Here is a 23,996-nt window from a genome sequence, read left to right as displayed (position 1 = left end):
AGACTGCCATCACAGGCAGCCACGAGAGGGGAGGAGGTCAGGGTCAAAAGCAATGGAGAGGGATCACATCCATACCTCATCCTCCAGGTACATAGCATATCGGAGATGAATCTCAGGGGTTTTGTGCTTGAGGGCCAGTCGAGAGAGTTCAAAAGCAAATTCAAAGGAGCTGAAATGGAAGGTGCAAATAAGGTCTGCCTACTCAGTACTTCATTTTATAAGAGAAGAAGACAAACAGGGCAAGAGAAAACAGAAAGGGCAAGGATGGGGGGAGGAAAAAGGACAAATGAAGAAAGGTAATCCATATGAAGTGATAGAGAAGCACAGAGAAATGTAAAGGAAGACATGGATCAGAAGACACTTGGAAAAGCCTGTGTGTCCCGAGACCAGCTGATGTTAGGAGCAGGGGACCGGCACGAGGCAGGGGACAGGAGTGAGCTTCACAGCACAACAGCTGCCAGGGTAGCAAGGGCTCCTCGTTCTCCCACCACCTCCTCCGGAGCCACAACTTCATTAGCAGAAAAACAGTCTCTCAAGAATGAGTAAGACGACCCTCAGCAATCTGATTTGATACAGGATTATTACTGGTCTTCCATAACATTTGCTTAAGAAAAGCGTTTTTGCATTTAATAGAATCATACTTCCATTCCTCAAGTAAGTTACTGGCTTAGTGCTTTAGCCTTTAGCTTTAAAAGCTGTTCTCTCTGGGGCACCTGGCTGGCTCAGACAGTAGAGTGAGAGACTCCTGATCTCGGGGTTGTGAGACTGAGCCCCATGTTTAGAACAGTTAAACAAACGCTCATCTGAGCCCCCAAGAAATAGGAGCAGAGCTACTAATTCATTCTCGCCTCTCCATCAAGTTCTACCAAGGATCTCTTCGCTCTTGCCTCAGTTTTTAGAAATGCTTCTCAGTTATACAACAACTTTTCTTGTCTATACAGAGGATCTGACTGTAACGGGGCCAGTGGAGAGAAGACTTAGGGCCTCACCAGTTGTCAGCAGCGTGGTCAATAGCAGCTTCCAGGAGTCCCAGCTTATTAAGCAGTCTAACTGCAGACTCTCCTCCCAGGCTCTTTGCCCACAGATAGGCCACGTGTTTGTGGGCATTAGTGCTTCCATGAGCCTTGGCCACCTGTGAAGCAAAGCCACTTGGCAATCCTCCCATGCAGGGACACATGGCTGCTCCCTTCTCACCTCTGACCTGACTTCAGCTTTGACAAGGATCAAGTATTTCTACTAGAACAGCAGGGAGAGGCCTAAGTTTCAGGGTCTGTTAACCTGCTTAGGGTCCAAGGATGAGTTTTAGGTAGTCTACAAACCCTTCATATTACATGTGAAATTTTGCCGATAGGTGTGGACATTTTTCAAAGATACCCACTACTAGTTCAGAATTAGTCACCTGAGAGTGGGAAAGAGGGGTGGCCATATCCCTAGTGTGAACTGGACTCCTTACCCGGTAGGCCTCCTCCCAAAGCCCATTGGAGCGGTACATGTTCACTGTTGCCTTCCACTCCTGAGCCTCGAGGTAGTGATACTCAGCCTCCTGCAGTCGGCCTTCAGCCTCCAGCTCCTGGGGAAAGGTAGGTCAGGATGGAGAGAGGGGGCCATGGAGCCTGTTTGGGGGAGATATGGGCAGAGACAAGAGAAGGGCTCACCTTGCCCAGGTGGAGGTGTGTGTCACTGAGGAGATCTGGGTGGTGCTTCCCTACCAGGCGGATCATATCATCATACAACTTGTGCTTTTTGAACATGGTGATGGCAAGATCAGGCTCTTCCACTGTCACGTAGAGCCTGGGGACGGGAGATACACCTGGGGCCTCCTAGACCCAGATTCCTGCCGCCAGAGTCATTCCTAAGAGACCCTGTCACTGCCTTCTAGGCAGAGGGCACTTATCCTCAGACACCTTCCTCCCTGCAGCCCTGAAGCCTCCTCCCACACCCGCTCTGGGGCCGCAGCTCACCTTTCGGCCTCACGGTACTTGCCCTGCTTCTCCATCTCCTGAGCCTGGGTGATGTACAGCACTGACACGTCTTCTGGTCTCATGCACTTCATCGCCAGCTGTGCAGACACACAGAGCCAGAGTAGCCTCTGGTGCCAGTTTCCAAGGGAAGCAGAGGGATATGCAGAGCAGCCCGGGAAGCCGGACTCTGGGGCAACGAGTCTTCTCAGGAACTCTGAACTTTCCCAACAACCATAGGAGTTTGGTTACTGTTGCTTTCCTAGTCATTCCAGGGAACTCCAAGTCCATAAGGAGCAAAGTAAGAACTATATTCTGCTCAGGCAGAAGGGTCAGAGATGCCCTGTGCTGGGGGCATCCATCCCCATTCCCATATTCCCACTGTATCCACCCGGTTCAGGAAACAGATGCGAAACAAAGTCGTATCTGTGACCAGGGCTTGGGGACTGGTGTTTCAGATGCCCCAGCTCCTGAGCCCGTCATGCCCGCTTCAGAATTACAGGTTTGGGAACAAGGGCCTCTTCATCCTTGCCTTTGCCTGTGGCTAGGGATCAAGGTTCTCCAGACTTCATTCTGGTACTCTTTCTCAGCTTTCAGGGAACCCAGTGAAGGAGGAGGAGATCAGAGACCAAAGAAAGTGGCAACAGATGCTGAGAGGTGGGATTCTCTAATGAACGCTACCCCTCCCTCTACCTTGTGGGCTTGCTCCCAGCGGCCAGCCTGAGTGTACATGTCGATTGCATCTTTTGTCCGGTCTCCTTTGATGTAGAGCTCCTCGGCAATCTGTGGTTGAGAGAGGCAGACACAAAAGGCCAAGAGCAACAGAGTTAAAGCAGCCTGCGAGGGAAGGAAAGAACAAGCCTCAGCTGGGATGGAGGAGAGCTGGGGATACTACTATTGTATAATAACAGAGAAGAAAAGATGACAATGGGGGTCTCACACCTTCTACTGTTTTGAAAAAAAACAAGACTAGCCCAAACCAGAATGGGGAAGATGGGAGCTTAAAAGGCCTGTCGGTTAAGCATCCAACTCTTGATTTCAGCTCTGGTTGTGATCTCATGGTTCGTGAGATGAGCCCCGCATCCGGCTCTGTGCTCCCAGCACGGAGCCTGCTTGGAATTCTCTCTCTTCTCTTTCTGCCCCTCCCCTGCTCTCCGTCTCTCAAAATAAATGAATAAACATTAAAAAAAATAAATAAAAGGGTCTCCCATTTCTGCAGTGTAAGGCAATTCTACACTGTAACTATGAAGGAGTTACCATGAAGAATCACTCATGCTAGCATAGGAAGAGAGCTGGACACTAGCTTTATATATTTGGGAGAGGAGTCTGTGTCATGATGGAATGAAGGAAGGGCAGTAAACTGCGTTCTTCCCACTCAGGTGGCTGATGCGGCTGGGACCCAGGAAGAAGGACATGGTGAGGTAGCCCCACTTCGTGTTCTGGGTTCTCTCTTTGTTAATCCTGTACTGCGTTGCCTCAGGCTGAAGGAAGGGACTCTTCCTCACCTCATACTCCTGCAGAGATGCGTAGTGCTGGGCCACACGGGGATAGTATTTGGACGCAGTGTTCTGGTCCTGTAGATCTAATATATAAATCGCCTTCTTCCACTGGCGGGCACCCAGGGCAGCCTCAATTGCTTTAATGGAGCACCTGGCATAGTTGGGAAAGGCACACGTATGTATGAGAAAAGAGGAAGACAGATGGAGGTAGGGAGACACCTCAAGCATACTCCAACCTACACTTTGTGATCTCTCTTCTTCTAGGCCTGGGTGCCCTTACTTGCCCCATCACCTTGCACCCCTTTACCTGGCTTCAATGTAGTGATTAATGGCTGCATCAAGCTGCTTCTGCTGCACCAAGTGATCCCCCCATGCCTCTTCCAGTCGCACCACTTCCACTGGGAATGCCAATCGAGCCAGCTCCACCGCTGCCAGAGACAGAGAGTGTGCTCGGTTAAGACTTCTGGGGATGGGACTCAGGAAAAGAAAGACAGGAAAATGGGGTGTGGAAAACAGGTGAAGGGGAGGAATGGAGAACTGAGCCGGTCAACCTGAACAGATGCACAAAATAGGTGCCAGGGGACTGTCTGAGCAAGTAACACTGAAGACTGGATTGGTGGCGGTAGTACCTTTCATGAATGCATTGCCTTTACAGTAGCACTCCAGGGCCCGCTGTGGATTTCGAATCTTCTCAAAGAGATCACCTGCCTAGTAACACACACCACATTACTACAATGATAGCCCTACCACCCAAAGAATCAAGTATCAGCCCCCAAAGGAGGAGAATCTGCAACCAGTCACAGAGGGCTATGCACTCCAGGACTCCTTGGGTAGGAGGGGGCACTGGGCCCTGGAGATAAGGGACAGGAATGGGAAGCCAGCCATACCCTTTCATACAGTTCCCCCTTGATAAGGGCTGCAGTGATATGTTCTACCAGCTCCGTGTTGGCTAACAGTTCCTCCCGGGTCAGCACCAGTCGAGCAGCTTTGGCAGGGAGCCCAGCTTTGAGGTAGAGGCTGATGGCTGCTAGTCCATCCCCTTGGCTCTCCTGTAGTTCACCTGCTCGCTCCTCTTGCTGAGTGTCCATCAGCCACTGGTAGTAACCCCGGCGCAGCTTCTCCAGGGCTGGGTGCCCCTGGACATGCGACAGAGAGGCAAGAGGAGTCACATCCCTCCTTCCTGCCCTGCTGCTTCCCATGCTTCTACAATCCCACTGTGACAACGGAAATCCTCCTGGTCACCAATGTCCTAACTTCCAGCCCCAACCTTGTTCCAGTTGCTATAGCCTCCTTGACGAGAGGTTTCTGATATTGGTGGAACTGAGTTGTGGGCACTGTGGAGAAAGACAGAGCTGGTAGTACCTTGGCCTGAGCCACTGCGATACACTCATCCCAACGATGTAGCTCCTGGTACATGTCCATGGCCTCCTCAACGGCATTCTAGGGGAACCCGGGCAGAGCAAAGAGGGGCACCAGGAAGACATGAGGATCAGAAATCACAGGCTCTCCTTAACCTCGCTAAGATGCCAGCCCATGTGGATTAAAAGCCTCATCCTCTACTTATGCACAAGCGGAGGTGGGTTTATTATGAAATTAAGAGATGCTTATGCCTCAGGGCACCTTAGTTGCAGAGCTCCCATTCCAAGGTATTTTTTCTTAAAGAGGGCTCCTCAAATTGTGTAAGCTTCAGGCCCCACAAACCTGGATCTACCTCTGTGCGCTAGAATTGCCAGGACAGGCTCTGGAGTATAGGGGGAGATGGCAGACAGTCGATGAAAGAAAAACGTAACTGTAAGGACTAACGCAGAGGGGTAAGTAAGCATTTAACTGTATAAACCTGTCTAAGTGCTCTCCCCCAGTGCTCTTCCCTCAGTTTGTTTTGCTTCCCCCCGACCCTGGTCCCCTCTTCAATCTGGTCCCCCTTCTCCCCATCACCTGTTCCAAGAAGATCATTTCAGCCAGCTTGTAGTTCTTTTCCAGCATGGCTAGGCGTGCTCGGACCTGGTAGAAGTCTGTTCCTTCTCCACCCTATGGGGAGGAAGAAGGTTCTGGTTATTCTGCTGCTGCAGGAGCCATTCTGTCTGCGTGAGCCTAGACAGGAAGGCTTGAGAGATGAGGAAGCTGAAAGATTTAGAAGCTGAAAAACTTCATGGGGCTTAGTGGAAGAGGTCTGGCAAGCAATTCCAGAGTGGTCCGACTCGAGGGTGGAGGTGGGATGGCCGGCCAGAACAGAGGAAAAGAGCCATGGCTGGAAAGCTAGGGGTCAGGGTACTGAGCATGAAGAGAAATCTCAGCTTGAGAGACTGAATGATTCAGGAGGATAATACTTGCATATTCCCGAGACACTTGATCTGCAATCTCATTGGTCTTGTGCAGGAATCGAGCTTTTGCTACATGGCCCAAAGCAGAAAAGCACCTGTAGTATGGAAGCAATAATGGTAATAAGCAGTATTAGTACAGAATCATCATGAATTCACTGGCTCAGCAGATATATACTGAACATTGATTATGTGCCAGACACTATTTTTGCCACTTGAGACACAAGAGGGTAAGATAGATGAGGGCCTTACTCTCAGGGAATTTAGTTTCTAGTGGAAACAAATAATTAGCAAACAAACAAAGGTATTTCAAAGAATGAAAAGGAAAATAAAGTAGTGTGATATCACATATAGACAGTTAAGCTGGTACTCGGAGAAGGCCTGGGGAGCCGACATTTGAGCTGAGACCTACTATAAGAAAAAGTCAGTCATGGTGAGATGGGGAAAAATTATTCCAGGCAGAGGGAACAGTGAGTGTAAAGGTGCGATGGCCGGAGTGAGTTTGGTGTGCTCAACGGGCAGCTGGAGACTAATGAGCAAATAGGTACCTGGTATAAGAAGGAAGCAGAAGCCATATACTGTTGGGCCTTAGGACACGGCAAGGAGTATGGGTCTTACACTAAGTACAACTGGAAGGTTCTGAGCAAAAAAAAAAAAAAAAAAAAAAAAAAAAAAAAGACAATCTAATTTGTGGTTTAAAAAGTCACCTGAGCTCTCACGGGATGATGAACGGATGGTAGGGGTGTAAGAACAGTATCAGTGAGACTAATTAAGAGGCGTCTGCGACACTGCAGGTAGGAGAGGTGTGGTCTGTTCTAGGGTGGAGACAGTAGAGTTGGACAGTGAGAGATCCAGGGTATGTTCTGAAGATGCTGGGTCAGAGCCCCTGGGACTAGCTAGCAGCCTCGCTGGGAAAGAAGGGATACAGGACTCCCACACAAAATGGCAGCAACAGATGTTTACTGTGCACTTTGCACAGATTCTCTTACTTTCTTCACTGCCACCATGGTTTTCTTTACCACTCAATGAGGTAAATTCTATTATTACCCCCATTTTACATACAGGAAATTGAGAAACCAAGGCTTGGAAAGGATAACTGAACTGCAGGTTATACAAGCTGGTAAACGGAGACAAGACAACTCGAAGTCCAGAGACCCAAGTCTGTCCTACTAACTACACTCCTAATCCATGTTTGTAAATACACAGTGATGCATGGATTGGAGGATATGGGTGTTAAAACTCTGAAAGGGCACCTGGTTACAAGAAGGGGAAGCAAAAGCAGTAAAAGACATACTCTTAGAACCCAGGACAGAAGAATGTCTGGAATAACTACATGCAAGGGTTCTAGGATGACACTGTTGGCACGGGAGGGAAGTGGTGTCTTGGCGCTTGGAGGAGCGGCCCACAGGCAAAATGCCCACTGGCCATCCTTCCTAGCTGCCCAGCACCTCAGTTCTGGTCTACCTCACCTCTCAGCAATGTGGAGCTGCCTTGCCTCTAGTGCCAGTTTGCTCAAGGTTTTCCACATTGCCTCTGTTTCTGGGGTCATTTCCAGAGTCTCCAAGAAGGCTGTTGCCCTGAAGAGAGAAGGAAGCAAAGCAACAGTCCAGGGTCAGCAAGACACAGAAGAAGGCTGGTGAGGGGGCAGGGGGAAAGGGGTAGGGAGGGTCAGGCAATTGTTTGCCCTTTTTGTCTAATCTCCTCCCACCAGGTTCTTTTTAGATGTGGCCGGTTTTACCACCCATTCCAAGTCCTCCTGCCTCAGAGCCAGATTCTCCCACCACCTGGCAGGTTATCAGCCCAGACCCTCACCGGGTGTAGTTGCCGTCATCAATGGCTGTTCCAAACTCGATAAGGCCCTCATCCAGTGTGTAGGCGACTGTAGTCACACCTTCAGTCACCATCACCTCGGTCTTCCCCCCGCCTCGCTCCAGGCCTATGACCTCACCCTGTAAAATTTCAACGTTCCCCCCCACCCAATTCCAGGTTGGTGTTTCCACCGCCTCCACTGCAGAACAGACCCACCCTAACCCAACCCTCCTGCTCACACGTCGAGGGAATTACAGTGGCCCTTGTTTGCCTAACATTTAGTTTCTTTAAAGCAGGTAAAAATTCCTGATCTATGGTAATATCCTTGGGTTAAAATACACTCATAGCTGTGCCAGCAATAATGCCTGGAGGTAAACTGACAAAATGCGCATCCCCTTCTGCTTCTAGCTTGAATCCTCTTGTTAAAATACAACTTCAACCTGGGACATCCTTTATAATGCATTAGTTGCTGAGTTCATCTGGAGGAATCACTAGGCATGCTTCCTACCCCATCTCCTACTGGAAGGAGGGAAAGAAGGAAGGGAACGGGGAGAAAACAGAGGGAAGGGAAGGAGCAAAGGGAAGAACAGAAAGAAAAGAAGGAAAGAAAAGAAATAAAGAAAGAGATAAGTGTGCTAAAACCTGAGCAGGAAAAAACAGAAGCTGAGCAAGTAAAAGGGTACGGCTGCCCTGAAGGCACACACTTATGGAGAGAATAAATCATGGGTCCTCCAGCAGGATAGGGAGGCTGAATCTGAGACTCCCTCATGAATACTGGGAGCCTCTCTTCAATAAAGGGAACAAAAGTTATTAATATGCCTGATTCTTGCAGAAGCAAACAAATCATCTCTGCAGGAAAACAAATCCATTTTAGGCCCTTAAGATTCTAAAAGTTTATATTCAACATAACATGAGCTCAATAAAAAAAAGTACCAAAATACAAGTTAGCCACTATAAAGGAGGAAATAGTAACTACAGCAGTTTTGGACCTCCAAGGATTTCTGACATTAAAAATAATAGTCATGATGGGGTGCCTGGGTGGCCCAGTCAGTTAAGCATCCAACTTCGGCTCAGGTCATGATCTTGTGGTTTGTGGGTTCAAGCCTTGAATCAGGCTCTGCACTGACAGCATGGAGCTTGCTTGGGATTCTCTCTGTCCCTCTCTCTCTCTGCCCCTCCCCAACTCGTGTGCATGCATGCTCGCTCTCTCTCAAAATAAATAAAAATTTAAAAACTTGAAAAAAGATAGTTACGGGAAAAAGTTACGGAATATAAAATAAGTGTAAAACGTTTAAAGACCTAAAAAATGAAATGATAAGTTAAGCAATAAATAAGAGATTACCAAAAATGGCCATGTTGGGCTCACTTTGGTAGCGTATATACTAAAAAAAAATGGCCAGGCAGCCTGGAGAAAGAACCAAATAAAACCTTACGAAAAACTTAATATTTGAAGTAAAAAAACTCAATGGGTGGTTTAAATAGTAAATTAGACAATGATGAAAGTGAATTACTGAACTTTTTTTTTTTTAAAGTTTATTTATTTGGGGGAGAGAGAGAGAGTGAGCAGGGGAGGTGCAAAGAGAGAGGGAGAATCCCAAGCTGTAAGCACAGAACCCAACGTGGGACTCAAGCCCACAAAACTGTGAGATCATGACTTTAGCTGAAATCAAGAGTTGGATGCTTAACCGACTGAGCCGTTCAGGCGCCCCTGAAAGATTTATCTTAAGAAATAATCAGGAATGTAGCCTGGAGTGAGAAAAAGAAAGGGAAATGAAAGAGAGGTTACAGAGGCACAAAGACAGGACACGAAATTGAACATGTGCCTAATTAGAGTCCTGAGGGCAAGACCAGACGGAGCAAGAGAAAAAGCAACGTCTGAAGAGATCACGGTTGAGAAACTACCAAGCTTGATGAAAATACGTGTACTCACAAATATGCCACATACCACACAAATATATGAAGCAGGCTAAGTAAAAGGAAATAGTGAGACATTGTAATGAAACTTCAGAACACTGACGAAAGAAAAGACTTTAAAAGCAACAAGAGAGAAAAGACAGAAAGGGCTATTAATAAACTTCTCAGAAGAAAGGAAATCAGTCAGTGGGATGGTATTTGCAAAAGGCTAAGAAAAACGAACTGTCAATCGGGAATCGGGTACTAAGTCCGAGTATCTTTCAAGAACAGGCCAAATAAATACATTTTCAGATAGGGTTGCCTGGGTGGTTGCCCAGGGAATATATCTGAACCCTGGGTTTCAGATCCAGGGTTGCCTTGGATCAAGCATCCAAGTCTTGATCTCAGGGTCTGAGTTCAAGCCCCGTCTTTGGCTCCATGCTGGGTGTGAAGCCTATTAAAAAAAAAAAAAAAAATCTCAGGGATGCCTGGGTGGCTCAGTTGGTTAAGTGACTTCAGGTCAGGTCATGATCTCGCAGTTCGTGAGTTTGAGCCCTGCACCAGGCTCTGCACTGGTGAAGAGTACTCTCTCTCTCAAAATAAACTTAACAAAAAATTTAGATAATTACATTTCAGTAATTTTCAGAAACTGAGCATTTATCTTAAAAACACTTTCTTTCAGGGGCTCCTGGGTGGCTCAGTCAGTTAAGCATCTGACTTCAGCTCAGGTCATGATCTCCCAGTATGAGTTCGAGCCCCGCATCAGGCTCTGTGCTGACAGCTCAGAGCCTGGAGCCTGCTCTGGATTCTGTGTCTCCCTCTCTCTCTGCCCCTCCCCCACTCACACTCTGTCTCTCTCAAAAATAAATAAGCATTAAAAAAATAAAAATAAACAAAACGAAACAAAAGAAAAACCACTGTCTTTCAAGAAGAAGAAAAGTAACTCCAGAGGGAAGATCAGCAATGCAAAAAGAAAAAGTGAACAGAGAAACTGGTGCCATGATGGTAAATCTAAACAAATTATGGCTGTGTTAAAAGAGTAATGTCTAACTTTGGGGATGACAAAATACTGGACAATAATGGCAGAGGGGAGGTAATCAAAGTTAGGGGCCCTGTATTGTTTGCAGGGGGGGTTTAGATGCTAGATAACTTTAGACTGTTAGGTATATAGCCAACTTCTAAGGGTAACCACTATAGGAATAAAATGTATAACCTCCAAAGCAAAACAGTAAAAAACAAGTGTTTAAAAAAGGACAAAACAACCTAAAAAACCCCAAACTTAATTAGTCTAAAACGGCAAGAAAGGAGAAAAAAGAACAAAAGAGTGTTCTATCCATACCTACACCAGTCATCCTAGCCTTACACAGGGGCCTCTTTGGTTTTCACAGGTTCCTCCCAGGTGTTGGGATATCACTGGAATGTGTGTGATGCTGGTGGGATAGGAAGGAGGGTCTGATCTTCAGTCTGATAAAAAAGAAGCTCTTCCTGGCTTACAACAGAGAATCAGCACACAGGAACTGCCCAGAACTGCCCCTCTTATTGGGGCTCTTCCAGCTTAAGAGAACTCCTCATTATGACCTGGTGAATTCCCAGGGCTGTAATAGACAGCCATACTCCAAGGACCTCATATAATGTCAGGAATCTGAACAAGGATGGTTTTGGGGCCTGGCCCGCTGTGGGGGAGTCTAAGCTTTACTTGCCAACTCCATCACAGAGATTATGGGTGGTGGGCCAGAGAAAACCAAATAACCTTTGGAGCTTCCTCAGGGCTCTAATCAGTCAGTCTGACATTATGCCTAAGGCGTCCTGGTGTCGACATACCCTAATAGAGGACATGGTGACCCTCTCAGGTGCCTCAATGTTGTACCACACACACAAGCTGTTTCGGTTCTGAGCTACCAGCACATCACTTCCTGGGACCCACTGCACGTACGAGCAGAAGTTGAGAATCATTGTCTTAGAGCAACCTTCAATATCGTATAGATGTAACTGAAGGAGAAAGAGGTAGACAGCACAATTAGAAGGGGATATGAGGTATCTTCTGACCTTGACCATTTCCCTAATGGTGAAACATGGTGAACTAACCCACCAATCAGGTACATTCTGAATTTCAAAGCATTCTAATCTGCTACCCTTGAAGTTTATATTGACTTGGTACATCATCACTCTGACAAGTAAGAGATGACCAAATGAGCAAAGATCTACACCCAGAAATTTAAGTTAGGTGATGGTTGGACTTTCAATCTTAAGAGTAACTCTGGGCCAGAGTTGCCACACTGGATCACAAAAGTGAGGCTATCAGGCAAATTAAATGGCCTGGATATTTGTGGTGTGGCTTTCCATAACAATGGAAATGAAATTAAAAATCACCAGATTGTCTCTTTGCCCCGGATGTTGAACTCTTTGGTGGTACCATATTGAGATTAGAGTCAATAAGGGGCTGAGGGAGACTATCCTTGAGCCAGTTTCAATGCTGTCAGGTAAGAGTAGCTGAAAAACACTGCAGCAGGTGTGGGTAAAGGTCAGCTAGGCACGCATGGGTAAGGCAGTTTCATGAGGGCATTAGACTTGTGAACAGTAAGAGAAAAATCAGCTCCCAAATTCCTCTTGACTTTGGTGCCATCATGATACAATCTCATGGGTAATACAGGATGGGCTGTGATATCAGACATAATGTTGATTCTTCTGTGCCTTTTGCTATGTTAATGGCATAGCACCAAGGAACTATGTCCCATCCTGCCCCCCACAATCCCTGGTGGCAGGCAGGCGCACTACATCCTCTATGGACCACTCAATGGTTAAGGCCTTAGTAAACCTTCTTACACGAAGTTTCCGGTCTCTGAAGAGAAGCTTGTGTCCAGTTTCATTAAGTTCCAGCCAATCCACACGGCTCTCATGGCTGATGGTGCCAATGTTGTAGCCACCAATCAGATCCACTACAAAGCAAAGGAGATAGGGTTAAGCGAATAGATTCCATATAATCCTACACAGGACATGAGGCAGCCTGCAACGGTCTTGCCTTCACTCGTCTGTTGGGCTTTACGAACGTTGCATCAGCCTAGAATATGAGGAATGCAAATGGCCAATGCAACATAATTTTGCGAAGATGCTTCAGATGCTAGATTTCTTCTAAAACTGTAGAGGTTTTGTTTAACTCTGTGGTTAACTCAAAGGTCTAGATCCATCAAGAAATGTGATTCTTCTCTGGGACTCCTGGAGTTGTCTCCTAGCAGATCAGATCAGAGCAACTGGCTTCCATTACTCACAAAATCCTCTGGAAGGCAAAACTGAGCACATTAAGGAAGAGCCCCAATTCTAGCACCCCAGTGAGGTAAAACTGATGGATGAAATGACCTTGATGATCCTATTTGCTCCAAGGAGTTACCTGCACTTTGAGTGCCTATGATGTAAGAGCACTAAGGGGCAAACAGCGGTGAGGGCACACATACAAACCAGGAGGAACCTCTGACTACAGTTAGGCTGACCACACTGGGGATGGATGTTTGTTTGGTGTGAAGTCTGCAGACAATATGAGAAATGATCACATTTAGCACAGACCACTCAGGATTGACTAGGATGCTTTCAGAGACTCTCCTGAACACAGCCCACTTACAACTCTTATTTATATATATTAACAACGAGCAACATCCTGTCTTGGTTATATCTGCTGAAGCTAAAGACAAATATCAGCTAATGTCTACAGCTGAGAAGACCAACTTGAAAATGAAATTTGCAGGGGTACCTGGGTGGCTCACTAGGTTAAGTGATCGACTCTTGATTTTGGCTCAGGTCATGATCTCATGGTTCGTGGGTTCGAGCCCCACATTGGACTCTGTGCTGACAGTACAGAGTCTGCTTGGGATTCTCTCTCTCCCTCTCTTTCTACTCCTCCCACATGCATGCTCTGTCTCAAAATAAATAAACTTAAAAAAATGAAATTTCTTTTAATTAAACAAATAGCAAAATCATGAGGCCATGTTTTAATGTCCCAATTTACATGTAAAATCATAGAACGCTAGAGCTGTGGGGGCCCTATGTCAGTGAACACCCTGAAATTATACACAAAATTATGTGTTTATATATATTCTTCTGGGAAAGGATCTATGATTTTAATTAGATACTCAAAGGGGTCAGGGACCAAAAAAGGTTAAGAGAAGAACTCTGTCATTTTATACACATTGAAGATGAGCCCTATGGAGTGCGGTGACTTGTCCAAAGTTTCATGGCTCATAGGCCACTGGACTATATTATTATTTCCATTACAGTTACTTGCATTTCTGAGGTCAATAATCTGATGTGAAATACAAAATTCATGAGATGTAAAAGTCTCCTAAGAACAGACCCATACATTGGGAATGCAAGCTGGTGCAGCCACTCTGGAAAACAGTATGGAGGTTCCTCAAAAAACTAAAAATAGAACTACCTTACGACCCAGCAACTGCACTACTAGGCATTTATCCAAGGGATACAGGTGTGCTGTTTCGAAGGGACACATGCATCCCCATGTTTATAGCAGCACTATCAACAATAGCCTAAGTATGGAAAGAGCCCAAATGTCCATCGATGGATGAATGGATAAAGAAGATGTGGCATATATATATATATAATGGAGTATTACTCAGCAATCAAAAAGAAGGAAATCTTGCCATTTGCCATGACGTGGATGGAACTGGAGGGTGTTATGCTAAGTGAAATTAGTCAGTCAGAGAAAGACAAAAATCATATGACTTCACTCATATGAGGACTTTAAGAGACAAAACAGATGAACATAAGGGAAGGGAAACAAAAATAATATAAAAACAGGGAGGGGGACAAAACAGAAGAGACTCATAAACATGGAGAACAAACTGAGGGTTGCTGGAGGGGTTGTGGGAGGAGGGGTGGGCTAAATGGGTCAGGGGCATTAAGGAATCTACTCCTGAAATCATTGCTTCACTATATGCTAACTGATTTGGATGTAAATTTTAAAAAGTAAAAAATAAAGTTAAAAAAAAAGAACACACCCATACATATATGGAAACTCAATTTATGAGAAGTGATGTTACAAATTAGTGAGTACAGGATGGACTTCCAATAAGTGGTTAAACATGGAAAAAGTAAAATATGATCTAGACCCACATTATGTACAAAAGTTAATTCCAGGTGAAAAGCAAAATATAGGAGGGAGTTAGAACCTTAAAAAATTTTTTTTTCAATGTTTGTTTATTTTTGAGAGAGAGAAAGACACAGAGCACAAGCAGGGGAGGGGCAGAGAGAGAGGGAGACACAGAATCGGAAGCAGGCTCCAGGCTCTGAGCTGTCAGCACACAGCCTGACATGGGGCTCGAACCCACAAACCGTGACATCATGTCCTGAGCCGAAGTCGGAGGCTTAACTGACTGAGCCACCCAGCGCCCCAGGAGTAAGAAACTTTTTAAATAAGACCTCAAAAATCACCAACTATTTCTTAAAAAGTGATTAAATGAACTACATTAAAATTAAAGAAGTCTGAACACTAAAAGATGCTGAGACAAAGTATCTACAATACAAATAATAAGGTTATCTACACACATACACAGGACTCCTTCAAGTCAAGGAAAAGACAACCTGATTTTAAAAATAGGCAAGGGATAAGAACTGGCAATATGAAGAAGGAGAAATCCAAACAGCCAATAAACAAATGAACAACAAAAAATTAATACGATGAGATATTATTTCATATAAACAGATTGAGCCAAATTATGAAGTCAGGCAATTTCAAGTATTGGAGAGGATTGAAGAACACTGGGACCTCTAACTGCTGGTGGGAATGTAAATTGGTACAATCTCTTTGGAGAGCAATTTGGAAATATTTAGTGAAATTGCAGATGTACCTCTTCTATGATTCAGCAATTCCACTCTAGGTATAAACCTCAGAGAACAGAAACACTGGAGACAGTGAAAAACCAACAACTTAAATGTCCCTCAATAAGACAAGAGATAAAAGATCCAAAGTAAATACAATGAGAGGTCAGGACATGACAGAACTGGGTGTGGGTACACATGTAATAATATTAATAGCTAACATTTATTAAGTGCTTATTATGTGCCAGACACTAGTCTAAGTGCTCTTCATATGAGGTAGGTACTATTCTGATCCCCATTTTGTGGATGAGGAAATATGAGATACAGAAAAGTTATGAAACTTACCTAAGATCACACAGGTACAAGGTACAGAAATGGGGAGGTTTGACTCCAGACCCTTGTTCTTAACAACTATACTATGCTATTCTCTATACTTCTTAGGGAATACTATGTTATTCTATACACATTTTCCTATGCTTGGAACATTTTATAATGCAGAGTTAATTATTAATATGTAGAATAAACTTTATTTATGTGAACATTTGTGAAATCCAAATAAAATCTGTCATCACTAGTTACTAATGACAAAATATGCAGAAAACAAGCCCCCTTCCGGTTCTAATAGTCTATTACCCTATGAAGTCTAGACAGGAAGATTCATAAATTTGCTAATGGTTCTTCTCTACAGTTCACAATTTCCAGCCCTAAGATACGTGCCTAGAGAACATGAATAATTATATGGGCAGGACTATATATGTAGCATTGTATCTGTATGCAGATATCTACATATAGACACACACACATACACCTGAACATTTCACATATCCTCTGTAAGAGCAGGGTCACACATTTACCTGGTGCCTCTTAGATTCCTATATTCTCCACTGCACACAATCCTGTGATATGGAAGTGTATATAAATATCTATTCTGTTATTAGAATTATGAGAAAGTCTTACCTATAGCGATAGTCTTAACATCAATAAGGTAAGCCAATTTCTTATTATCTTCAATTCCTCGTTGACGTCTCTCATTAATACGGACACTGAAACATGAAGGGTGAGGTAAGGCAAAATGGGCTTAGGCCACTGTAATATTTACCAAGGGCCCTGAAGTACCATACAGAATGAAGTTTTTAGATTAACCCGAGGTTATACGAGTTAGACGTTAAAAAGGAATTCTTTGGGGTTTCAAAAATTTAGAGAACCTTGTGGGGTTACCTGATGAGGTGGGGGTTCATGAATTCGGTACGTACAGAACCCAGGGTATCATTACTCCCGTATTCCACCAGGGTTAGCTCTCCAGCATTGAAGATCATGCACACCTGGGGATGAATGGAATTGTTATATGGTGGGAAGTTTGCAAGAAGAAAGGGACAAACAGTAGAGGGAGGTGTACTGTCAGTTCAAAGTGACTCCCACTTTTCTCTTTATTCTGTTCTTCTGCCTATTTCACCCTCCCCCTTTATCTGCTGTCTCCTCAACCCCTTGCCCCTTTCCATCCTTCTGACACAGGAGCTAGAAGGAGGTTTATTGAGATGGTGATGGTTCATCAAGTTCTACTCACATTTTCATTTTCAAAGAAATATTTCTCATTGCCACCAGATCCCTGCCAAGCTACCTGTCAAGGAGGGAGGAGGGAGAAGACATAAGGAACAATGTGGGTAAGTATCCAAGACCATGCTGAGAGAAAGGGTAGGAGGCAAAGAGATCGAGTTTAGGAAGGCTTTGACATTGCACAAAAGAGGTGCTGTGTCAGATTTTGCCCTAGTCTCTAGGTTTCTGAGAGAGAGCATAAGAACAGTCCAAGAGTCCAATAGTGAGGATTCATATTCCAGGATTCTGGACTTCCTGAGTCTCACTCCCGGATTATCAGTTCCCCAGCACCAGAATGGTAGAGCTTTCCCCAGAGATCTTCCCTCTGGGGACCCTGGCTCGCCTGAAGTAGCAACTCAAGATGCTCCATTCCCCACCCCTCCATTTCTGGTTCTTACCTCACTAAGGCGATTAGTGTTCAGGTCCCCCAGCAGCAGTGTGTCTGATGTGTGGGCCACCAGGTAACGTTCCTTTCCCAGGATTTTCACCTCTTCCACCTCATAGCCATAGTGTGACTTGAGTACCACTCGGGTCCCCGATGACAGGTTCTTCACAATCACCTTGGTAAGGAACAAGTCTTGGTAAGTAACAGGCCTCTTCCAACCCAAACATGCTGTGCCCTTGGCCCATCTCCACAGTGTTAAACAAAGCTAACATCTTATTTCTTCATCTGGCCTAGGATATTGTTGGTAAAAATGAAATCTCACATTCACACAGTGCTTTACTATTTATGAAATGCTTTCATATGTTATCTCTTTAGGTGCTCACAATACCTATGACTGTAAGTTCCATGGGGTAAAACCAATCACTCTACATTCCTGTACCTCTTTGTAAAAACCTCTGTGATGACTTCAACCATGGTGTACTATATTGTTGTTTCATGTGTCTGTCTCCCTTGCTAGAATGATCTTCATTAAGGGACAATGTATTACAAATAATTATCTTGGTGTTCTCAATACCTAATAGTGCTCACACACAGAGAATGGAGAGAAAATAAAAGAATGAAGGAACCAATGAATAATAAATGAAAGGAAAAGGGTATAGAGATAGTGAAAAATGAGCTCAGGGACTAGGAAATTAGCTTGTAACGTCATACACGGTGAGTTCAGAGGCCCTAAAGCAATGTGACATACCCGTGTAATCTTATTGATCAAACTCCCCAGTTGACAGCATACAGGTAGTAAAGTTTTAAACCAGGAAGATGTAAGTAGCAATCTCTGTACCTCTTAGGCCCTTAGATATGTTGTTCATAAATATTTTCTTGCAATAAGCTGGAAGAACTACAGCATAAAAGATGCCAAGCAGTTGCCCTGACACATTCTGTTCTCCAGAACAGTTCTGCCAGGGATTAAGGTTGACACTGTGCCTATGTCCAGAAGGCAGGAAAGCATCACAAGGATGAATGAGCGCAGGCAAGACTGCGGTGAGGCAGGCCATCAGCTGCTTACCTGGCTAGGGCCCACATATGTCAGCTCAAACTTGTTCTTGTAAATGCTCCTCCGGAGGCAGCAGTCAAACTGTTCCACTCCACCACAGAGTGTGCCCTAGGAGGAAAAGTGACAGCATAAAAGGTAACAGGCCTGGGGAGAGTATCTAGAGACACCCTCAAAACCCAGGTTCTAGAATCTAGAGAAGAGTTGGCAGTAAAAGGGCTGGCAGTTTTTGGAAGAACCAGATGGAAAGAGGGCAATCACAGGGCTCAAGGGTATCACACAGTGATGGGATGAAAGAGAGAAATCAGCTCTGCCTACAGAACTCTGTCTCTTTTGGCTTCTAATAAAGTGTGAATTTCTCTTTCCTGCCTTTAATGTCATATTTTTAGGTTGGAGTCAAAATGGAAGAGGAGATTCTCTAGTTTCAGGAGAGAGTACTTTAGGTAAAGGCAAGATTTCTCCTAGTTTGGAGAAAGTCACCCATGCAGAAAGGGATTACTAGTAAACACACCGCACAGAGTCGTGAGCCATCCCGTTTCCAGGCCAAGGCAGTGACGGTGTATAAGTTGGCAATCTCCTTGGGCTTTGCCTCTTCCCAGATGCTTCTTCGAGGGCTCCAGTTGAGCACCCGAAGTCTGAAATTAAGTAGGTGGCTTTTAGAACAGAGGGAGGCTGAGCAAAAGAGTGGAAATGGGTGGGTAACTGAAGGAAATGAGTCTTGCTGTATCAGAGAATAAAAGAAGTAAAAAAGAACACACAGGCTAGGGAGTCTTGTAGCAGAGGACAGAAAGGTTCAATAGAAGGAAGTTGGGAAAATCAAGTCAAAAATAAAGTGGGGTGAGTGATGGGAGTGGAGACAACAAAAGGAGACCATGGCTGGTGAGAAAAATGAGCTGTCAGCAGCAGAGAAATAAGGAAAAAGGAAAGAGAAATGGTAGGAAAGAGAGAAGAAGGAAGAAAGAGATATACAAGATATTGAAGGGGATAGAAAGGTAGGACCGACAAAGCTGAGGTTAAAAGTGTTCTAGGGATATGAGGGGACCCAGACCCAGGGTGTTTATTTACTGTTACATCATTCATTCATTCATTCATTCATTCATTCATTCACCAAACATTTAGGCATGTATTATATACTAGATGCTAATCTAGGCACTGGAGATTTAAAAAGAATTTTTCTGAATAGGCTCCTCTTCTCAAGGGCGTTTCAATTTAGCCAGACAGCTACAAACATCAAAGTGTAATATAGTGTGACAAACACTAAGTTGGTCTGAAAAGGGGCAGTGGTAACACAAAGAAAGTAGAGATGAATTCTACTGTGGAGTCCCAGGGAGAGGCACAGAGACACAACAAGATGCTGGTGCATTCTGGAACTTCCAGAGTGCCAACGGATGGTGGGAGCAGGAAGAGGGAAGTGTATGAATTAAAACCTAAGGATCTCTTTCAACATACTCTTGATTCTCATCCAGTCTCCCACTCTGGTTGAGAATAACTGGGCTAAAGCAGAGTGTACACGGAAAGTGTGCTGAAGTGCATGTGAAAGGGGACCCACCTGTCATAACTTCCCAGCACAACAGACTGGCCCCCAGGACTTGCTGCAGCTGTGGTGAACTCCCGCTCCTGAGGGTCACGGCTGTAATCAAAAGTTTGTAGCACATGGCCTTCCTTTCCATAGGCCACAATCCTCCGATCACAGCCTGCAGCCACGATGCTGTTGGTTGCCCAAGCCAAGGCATAGGGTGGGCATGGGTGGTTAACCAACTTCCCCTAAGACAGAAGTAGAGGGTTTCAATCACTCTGACCCTGACAGCTCCAGCACTCTGACCATCCTACTCTGCATAAATCTTCCTCCCAACATTTTCCCACCCTAATAACATCCTAATCTGGAGGACTTCACAAACTTTCTTTTTTTTTTTTTTTTTTCCACAAACCGTCTTTCTGTTGTATACTCTCACACACATACATATGACATATATACACACTTACTGACCTTGTGCTCAAGAGGAAACCTCAAAATACTTGTATGTAGGAGGTCTTAAAACACCTAGAAGGCCCTCCAAAGGGAGATGACCTACACATTAATCAACACTGGGTAGGCCCACAGGGAGCATATGACTTTCTTTTTAGGAGATGTAAATTTAATTATTACAAAAGTACAGTAATTCTTTTTTTTCTTTAAGTTTTAATTACTTAAGTAATCTCTACCTCCAACGTGGGATTTGAACTCATGACTCTGAAATCAAGAGCCACATGTTCTATTGATTGAGAGAGCCAGGTGCCCCTACACAAGTAATTCTTAACGTAAGTAATTCAAGCAACAGAGAATTATATACAGTAAAATGTGAACATTTCTTTTATCTCCCATCTTTTTCCTTTTCCCTCTTGAGAGTAAACGGCTTTTTTTCCCTGTGAATTTATACACATAAATATATCTTTTACATAAATGAAAATAATCTCCTTACCCTCAGAATCAATCAACTTGACTCCCCGTTTCCCACAAACACTAAGCTCTGGCCTCCTGAACACAAACCCTGTCTGTGGCTGTATCCAAATGCCTCTCTCAGAAGTCTTGCTCCTATAGCCACATCCCTTGGGCATCTCAATCTGAATGTTCCACTTCCTCTGGGAGGGATCTTGGGTTTCCTTACCCCCTATCCCAGAGCCTCCTTTAGTTATACCTGTGACTCTCCAGAGCCTTCATCATCAAAGAAATACCTAACGATGGTGCCATCTGCATGACCAGAGAGAATTCCTTTCCCAGAGCAACTAAAAAAGGAGAAAAGGAGGAAAGGAAAGAAATACAGGAAGAGATTATTGTTTCACACCAAGAAACTCCCCTTCCCTGTCCCACACTACCCTGCCTGGGGTTCCTGCTACCAGTCCTCCCCAGCTTCCGTATTATAGTCTCCCAGTCCTGACATCCCCAGTGCTTCTTCACACATTTCCAAGCTCTTGGGGTACCGCTCTTCCTTACTCACTTTGTTGTCAGTGATACAACGTAGGAATCTGTCCCATAGATGGTAGATGACTTATTAGTTTTAGTGTTTGCTAAACGAACCTGAAAATGGGAAAATGGACACAAATCTGGTTAGGCTACTTTCAGTCTCACCCAGGTCCTAAGGGAAGAAAAAGAAAAAACAAGACACTGGTCTTTCTGTATTCTCCCCCCAACACACAACTTGACCTTAAAGGAGAAGTTTAACCATATTTCTCTCTCCAGAACCATTATCCCCACCCACAACCTCTCCTGTGTTTCTCTTCCTTTACCTTCCCTTCAGCCAGCCCAAAGACAATGATGTGCTCTGCTGGCCATTGCAGACAAGTAACAGCACTCTGTAGGAAGCAAATCATGGAAAGGATAACCTTGTCTATGTAGCTCAGCACAATTACAACAACCTGAACCTCCCTGCCACATGCCACCACCCCAGTTGCCTATAAGGAAGGAGAGGACACAACTAGGCTTTACTGGGGAAAGCAGATGGGGATGAGCAGCCTGGCAGCACCATCCTTGCAGTACAAAGACAGATTCAATGTTAAAAAATAAAACACTTGGTTACATTTATAAGTAGATATACTGATACACGTTTGTGTATTCTAATCTCCCAGAGATTGGTCTGAACTTTACCGTCTGGATGAACTTGTTACAGATGACTTTCTTGTCACCCCTGCCAAACAAAAGGAGGGAAAGCGTATTAAAAACACTTTCATAAAAATAAATTGCCACACATGATGCTGGGGGAAGGGAAGAAAGAGCAGATACTTTCCCTGGCCCCGTAGTGTTCCCTACCATTCCACAGGAGCCCTGAAAGGAGGTATAAGAGGGAGCCTGAACAGCTTTGGAACAATAACAAAGATGCTGTATCACCAGGGCTCCCAGGATCTCACAGGGCCTCATGTCGACCTTAGGCTGATTCCTCCAGGGATGTGATGTCAGAACACATGGGGCAAGCAAAGGCAGGAAAGCAACAACAGACTCTGGAAGGCCTTTGCCTTCCATGTCTCAGCCTGGATCGTCATCTTTTCTACTCCCCCTCCCTGGTAAGGCATTTCTTCCTGCCTCCCCCTTCTTTTCCAGGTCACCCCACATCCCAGTCTCTATCCTCACCAATCTTCTCCAATCTTGTAAACATAGATGATGTTGTCGGTCTGTCCTATGGCAATTTTAGTGGAATCAGGAGAAAAAGCCATGCCCTTCACCATATAGCTCTTCCTGCCGTACTAAGAGTTCAAAAAAAAAAAAAAAAAAAAAAAAAAAAAAAAAAAAAAAAAAAAAAAAAAAAAAAAAGAAAGAAAAGGAAAAGAAATAATGAGTACACATGGAAGAGAAAAAAGAAGAAAAGGGGCACGCGTGACCATAATGGGCTTGAGGGATTTATCCTGAGAAAAGACGAGGCAGGCCACTTCCCATGCTTATGGATGGAGAGTCGGTTAGGAAGAATGCCAGGTTTGCAAGGCCCCAGTAACAGGTTAAGGTACACACAGAGTACTCTCTTCACCTTCATGTCAGCTGGTTTGGTGGAGAATTTATCTCTCCGCTCTCCGTGTTCATCATACAGCAACACCACTCGGTCCACTGTGCAGACAGCAAATTTGGCATTGTTCTGGGACCAAGCCATACAGGTCACCTTTGCAGCTCCATCCTGCAGAGGCAGTGGGGGCAAAACCAAACCCAGGCGCACATTTAGAATGGCAGAAGCATTTCTAGTTCCTTTAGTTCTAGGGTGACTTTGGTCAATTTTCCTCACCATAGTACTTAAAACAAAGAGATGCCTGTGACGCATCCTGGTCTCCAAGGCTATAAAACCCTGGACCAGGAGAACAGGTGCTTCCAGAAACCCATAATGCAAATACACTAAGAGGTGACAATGCTAAATCAATTGTACCAATTTGTCCTGCAATGGCCTTGCTTCCTCATATTCCAGGTCTGCTGCTGAAGTAAATTCAATTGGTCCGATAAGTTTTGGTCTTTAGCCATTTTTTCAATATTTTGTTTGAATACTGAGAAAGGGGCTTGGCCAGGGGCTGAAAAGGAGACAAAGAGCAAAATCTGATTCTTGCCCCAGGCTAAATAATATGGTGCAAAAACAGGAAGAGTCCCATAAAAGCGGCATGTACAAAGCACAATAATAGTTTGGAGAAGTTTAAGATAATTTTATGTTTAAAAGATCAACTTTAAGCTCTGAGGAATGGATCCACAAATGGGGAACTTATGACCAAAGGCAAGTCTGGTCAAGAAACAGTAATTTAATTTAGCTGAAACTATCTTGCAAATAGAATAGAGGAGATAAGGCAAGAAAAACAGAGCAAGGCCAGCTCAGGAAAGGTCTTGGAAGCCTGGCCAAGGAGTGTGAGCTTATTTGGTAGGAAAAGGAGATATGGTGAAAGTTCCAGAATGAGGAGTAAGATAGATAATCAGAGTTGAGACTTAGGATGAACAATGCCACCTGGTTAGTTTTTTGCATTTCTACCCTTCTCCTATCCCTTAACAGAAGCCCAGGTTAGAAGGGATCATCTCCCAGTGACTTATTCTTGCCACGTCTGTCCACCACGAGTGTTGGTCCTCAATGGTTCTGCACTAGGGACTTCCCTCCTTGAAATAAAAAATTTAGTTTCTGCTCCAATTGTGTGATGAATTACTTGGGTTCTAGAAGTCTGGTTTAAAACTTTGGTACT

At 44.6% G+C, this 23,996-nt stretch overlaps 1 protein-coding gene across 2 annotated transcripts in view; it reads right to left on the bottom strand.

Moving 5' to 3' along the window:
- IFT172 (intraflagellar transport 172) overlaps positions 1–23,996 on the bottom strand; it is a 33,814-nt gene that overhangs the window by 8,222 nt on the left and 1,596 nt on the right. Inside the window, exons 2-31 of one of the 2 annotated variants that reach the window (XM_042982278.1) lie at positions 22,820–22,963; positions 22,429–22,541; positions 21,949–21,988; positions 21,591–21,656; positions 21,302–21,381; positions 21,002–21,089; positions 19,876–20,090; positions 18,838–18,961; positions 18,342–18,437; positions 17,292–17,453; positions 16,865–16,918; positions 16,519–16,622; positions 16,258–16,343; positions 12,301–12,413; positions 11,299–11,466; positions 7,588–7,724; positions 7,245–7,352; positions 5,789–5,873; positions 5,393–5,485; positions 4,820–4,897; positions 4,393–4,593; positions 4,087–4,165; positions 3,765–3,885; positions 3,464–3,608; positions 2,652–2,741; positions 1,962–2,059; positions 1,656–1,791; positions 1,454–1,570; positions 990–1,132; positions 76–169 (exon numbers count right to left, since the gene is read on the bottom strand). In XM_042982278.1, the coding sequence (XP_042838212.1) occupies positions 76–169; positions 990–1,132; positions 1,454–1,570; positions 1,656–1,791; positions 1,962–2,059; positions 2,652–2,741; positions 3,464–3,608; positions 3,765–3,885; positions 4,087–4,165; positions 4,393–4,593; positions 4,820–4,897; positions 5,393–5,485; positions 5,789–5,873; positions 7,245–7,352; positions 7,588–7,724; positions 11,299–11,466; positions 12,301–12,413; positions 16,258–16,343; positions 16,519–16,622; positions 16,865–16,918; positions 17,292–17,453; positions 18,342–18,437; positions 18,838–18,961; positions 19,876–20,090; positions 21,002–21,089; positions 21,302–21,381; positions 21,591–21,656; positions 21,949–21,988; positions 22,429–22,541; positions 22,820–22,963 (3,378 nt within the window). Of the gene's footprint in view, positions 1–75; positions 170–989; positions 1,133–1,453; positions 1,571–1,655; positions 1,792–1,961; positions 2,060–2,651; positions 2,742–3,463; positions 3,609–3,764; positions 3,886–4,086; positions 4,166–4,344; positions 4,594–4,819; positions 4,898–5,392; positions 5,486–5,788; positions 5,874–7,244; positions 7,353–7,587; positions 7,725–11,298; positions 11,467–12,300; positions 12,414–16,257; positions 16,344–16,518; positions 16,623–16,864; positions 16,919–17,291; positions 17,454–18,341; positions 18,438–18,837; positions 18,962–19,875; positions 20,091–21,001; positions 21,090–21,301; positions 21,382–21,590; positions 21,657–21,948; positions 21,989–22,428; positions 22,542–22,819; positions 22,964–23,996 lie in introns of both variants that reach the window. The other variant, XM_007088883.3, reaches the window with a different exon arrangement.

This window comes from Panthera tigris, chromosome A3, assembly GCF_018350195.1.
Source record: "Panthera tigris isolate Pti1 chromosome A3, P.tigris_Pti1_mat1.1, whole genome shotgun sequence".
NCBI lineage: Eukaryota > Metazoa > Chordata > Mammalia > Carnivora > Felidae > Panthera > Panthera tigris.
The sequence above is the reverse complement of the archived record's forward strand: the minus strand, read 5'-3'. Positions and strand labels throughout refer to the sequence as shown.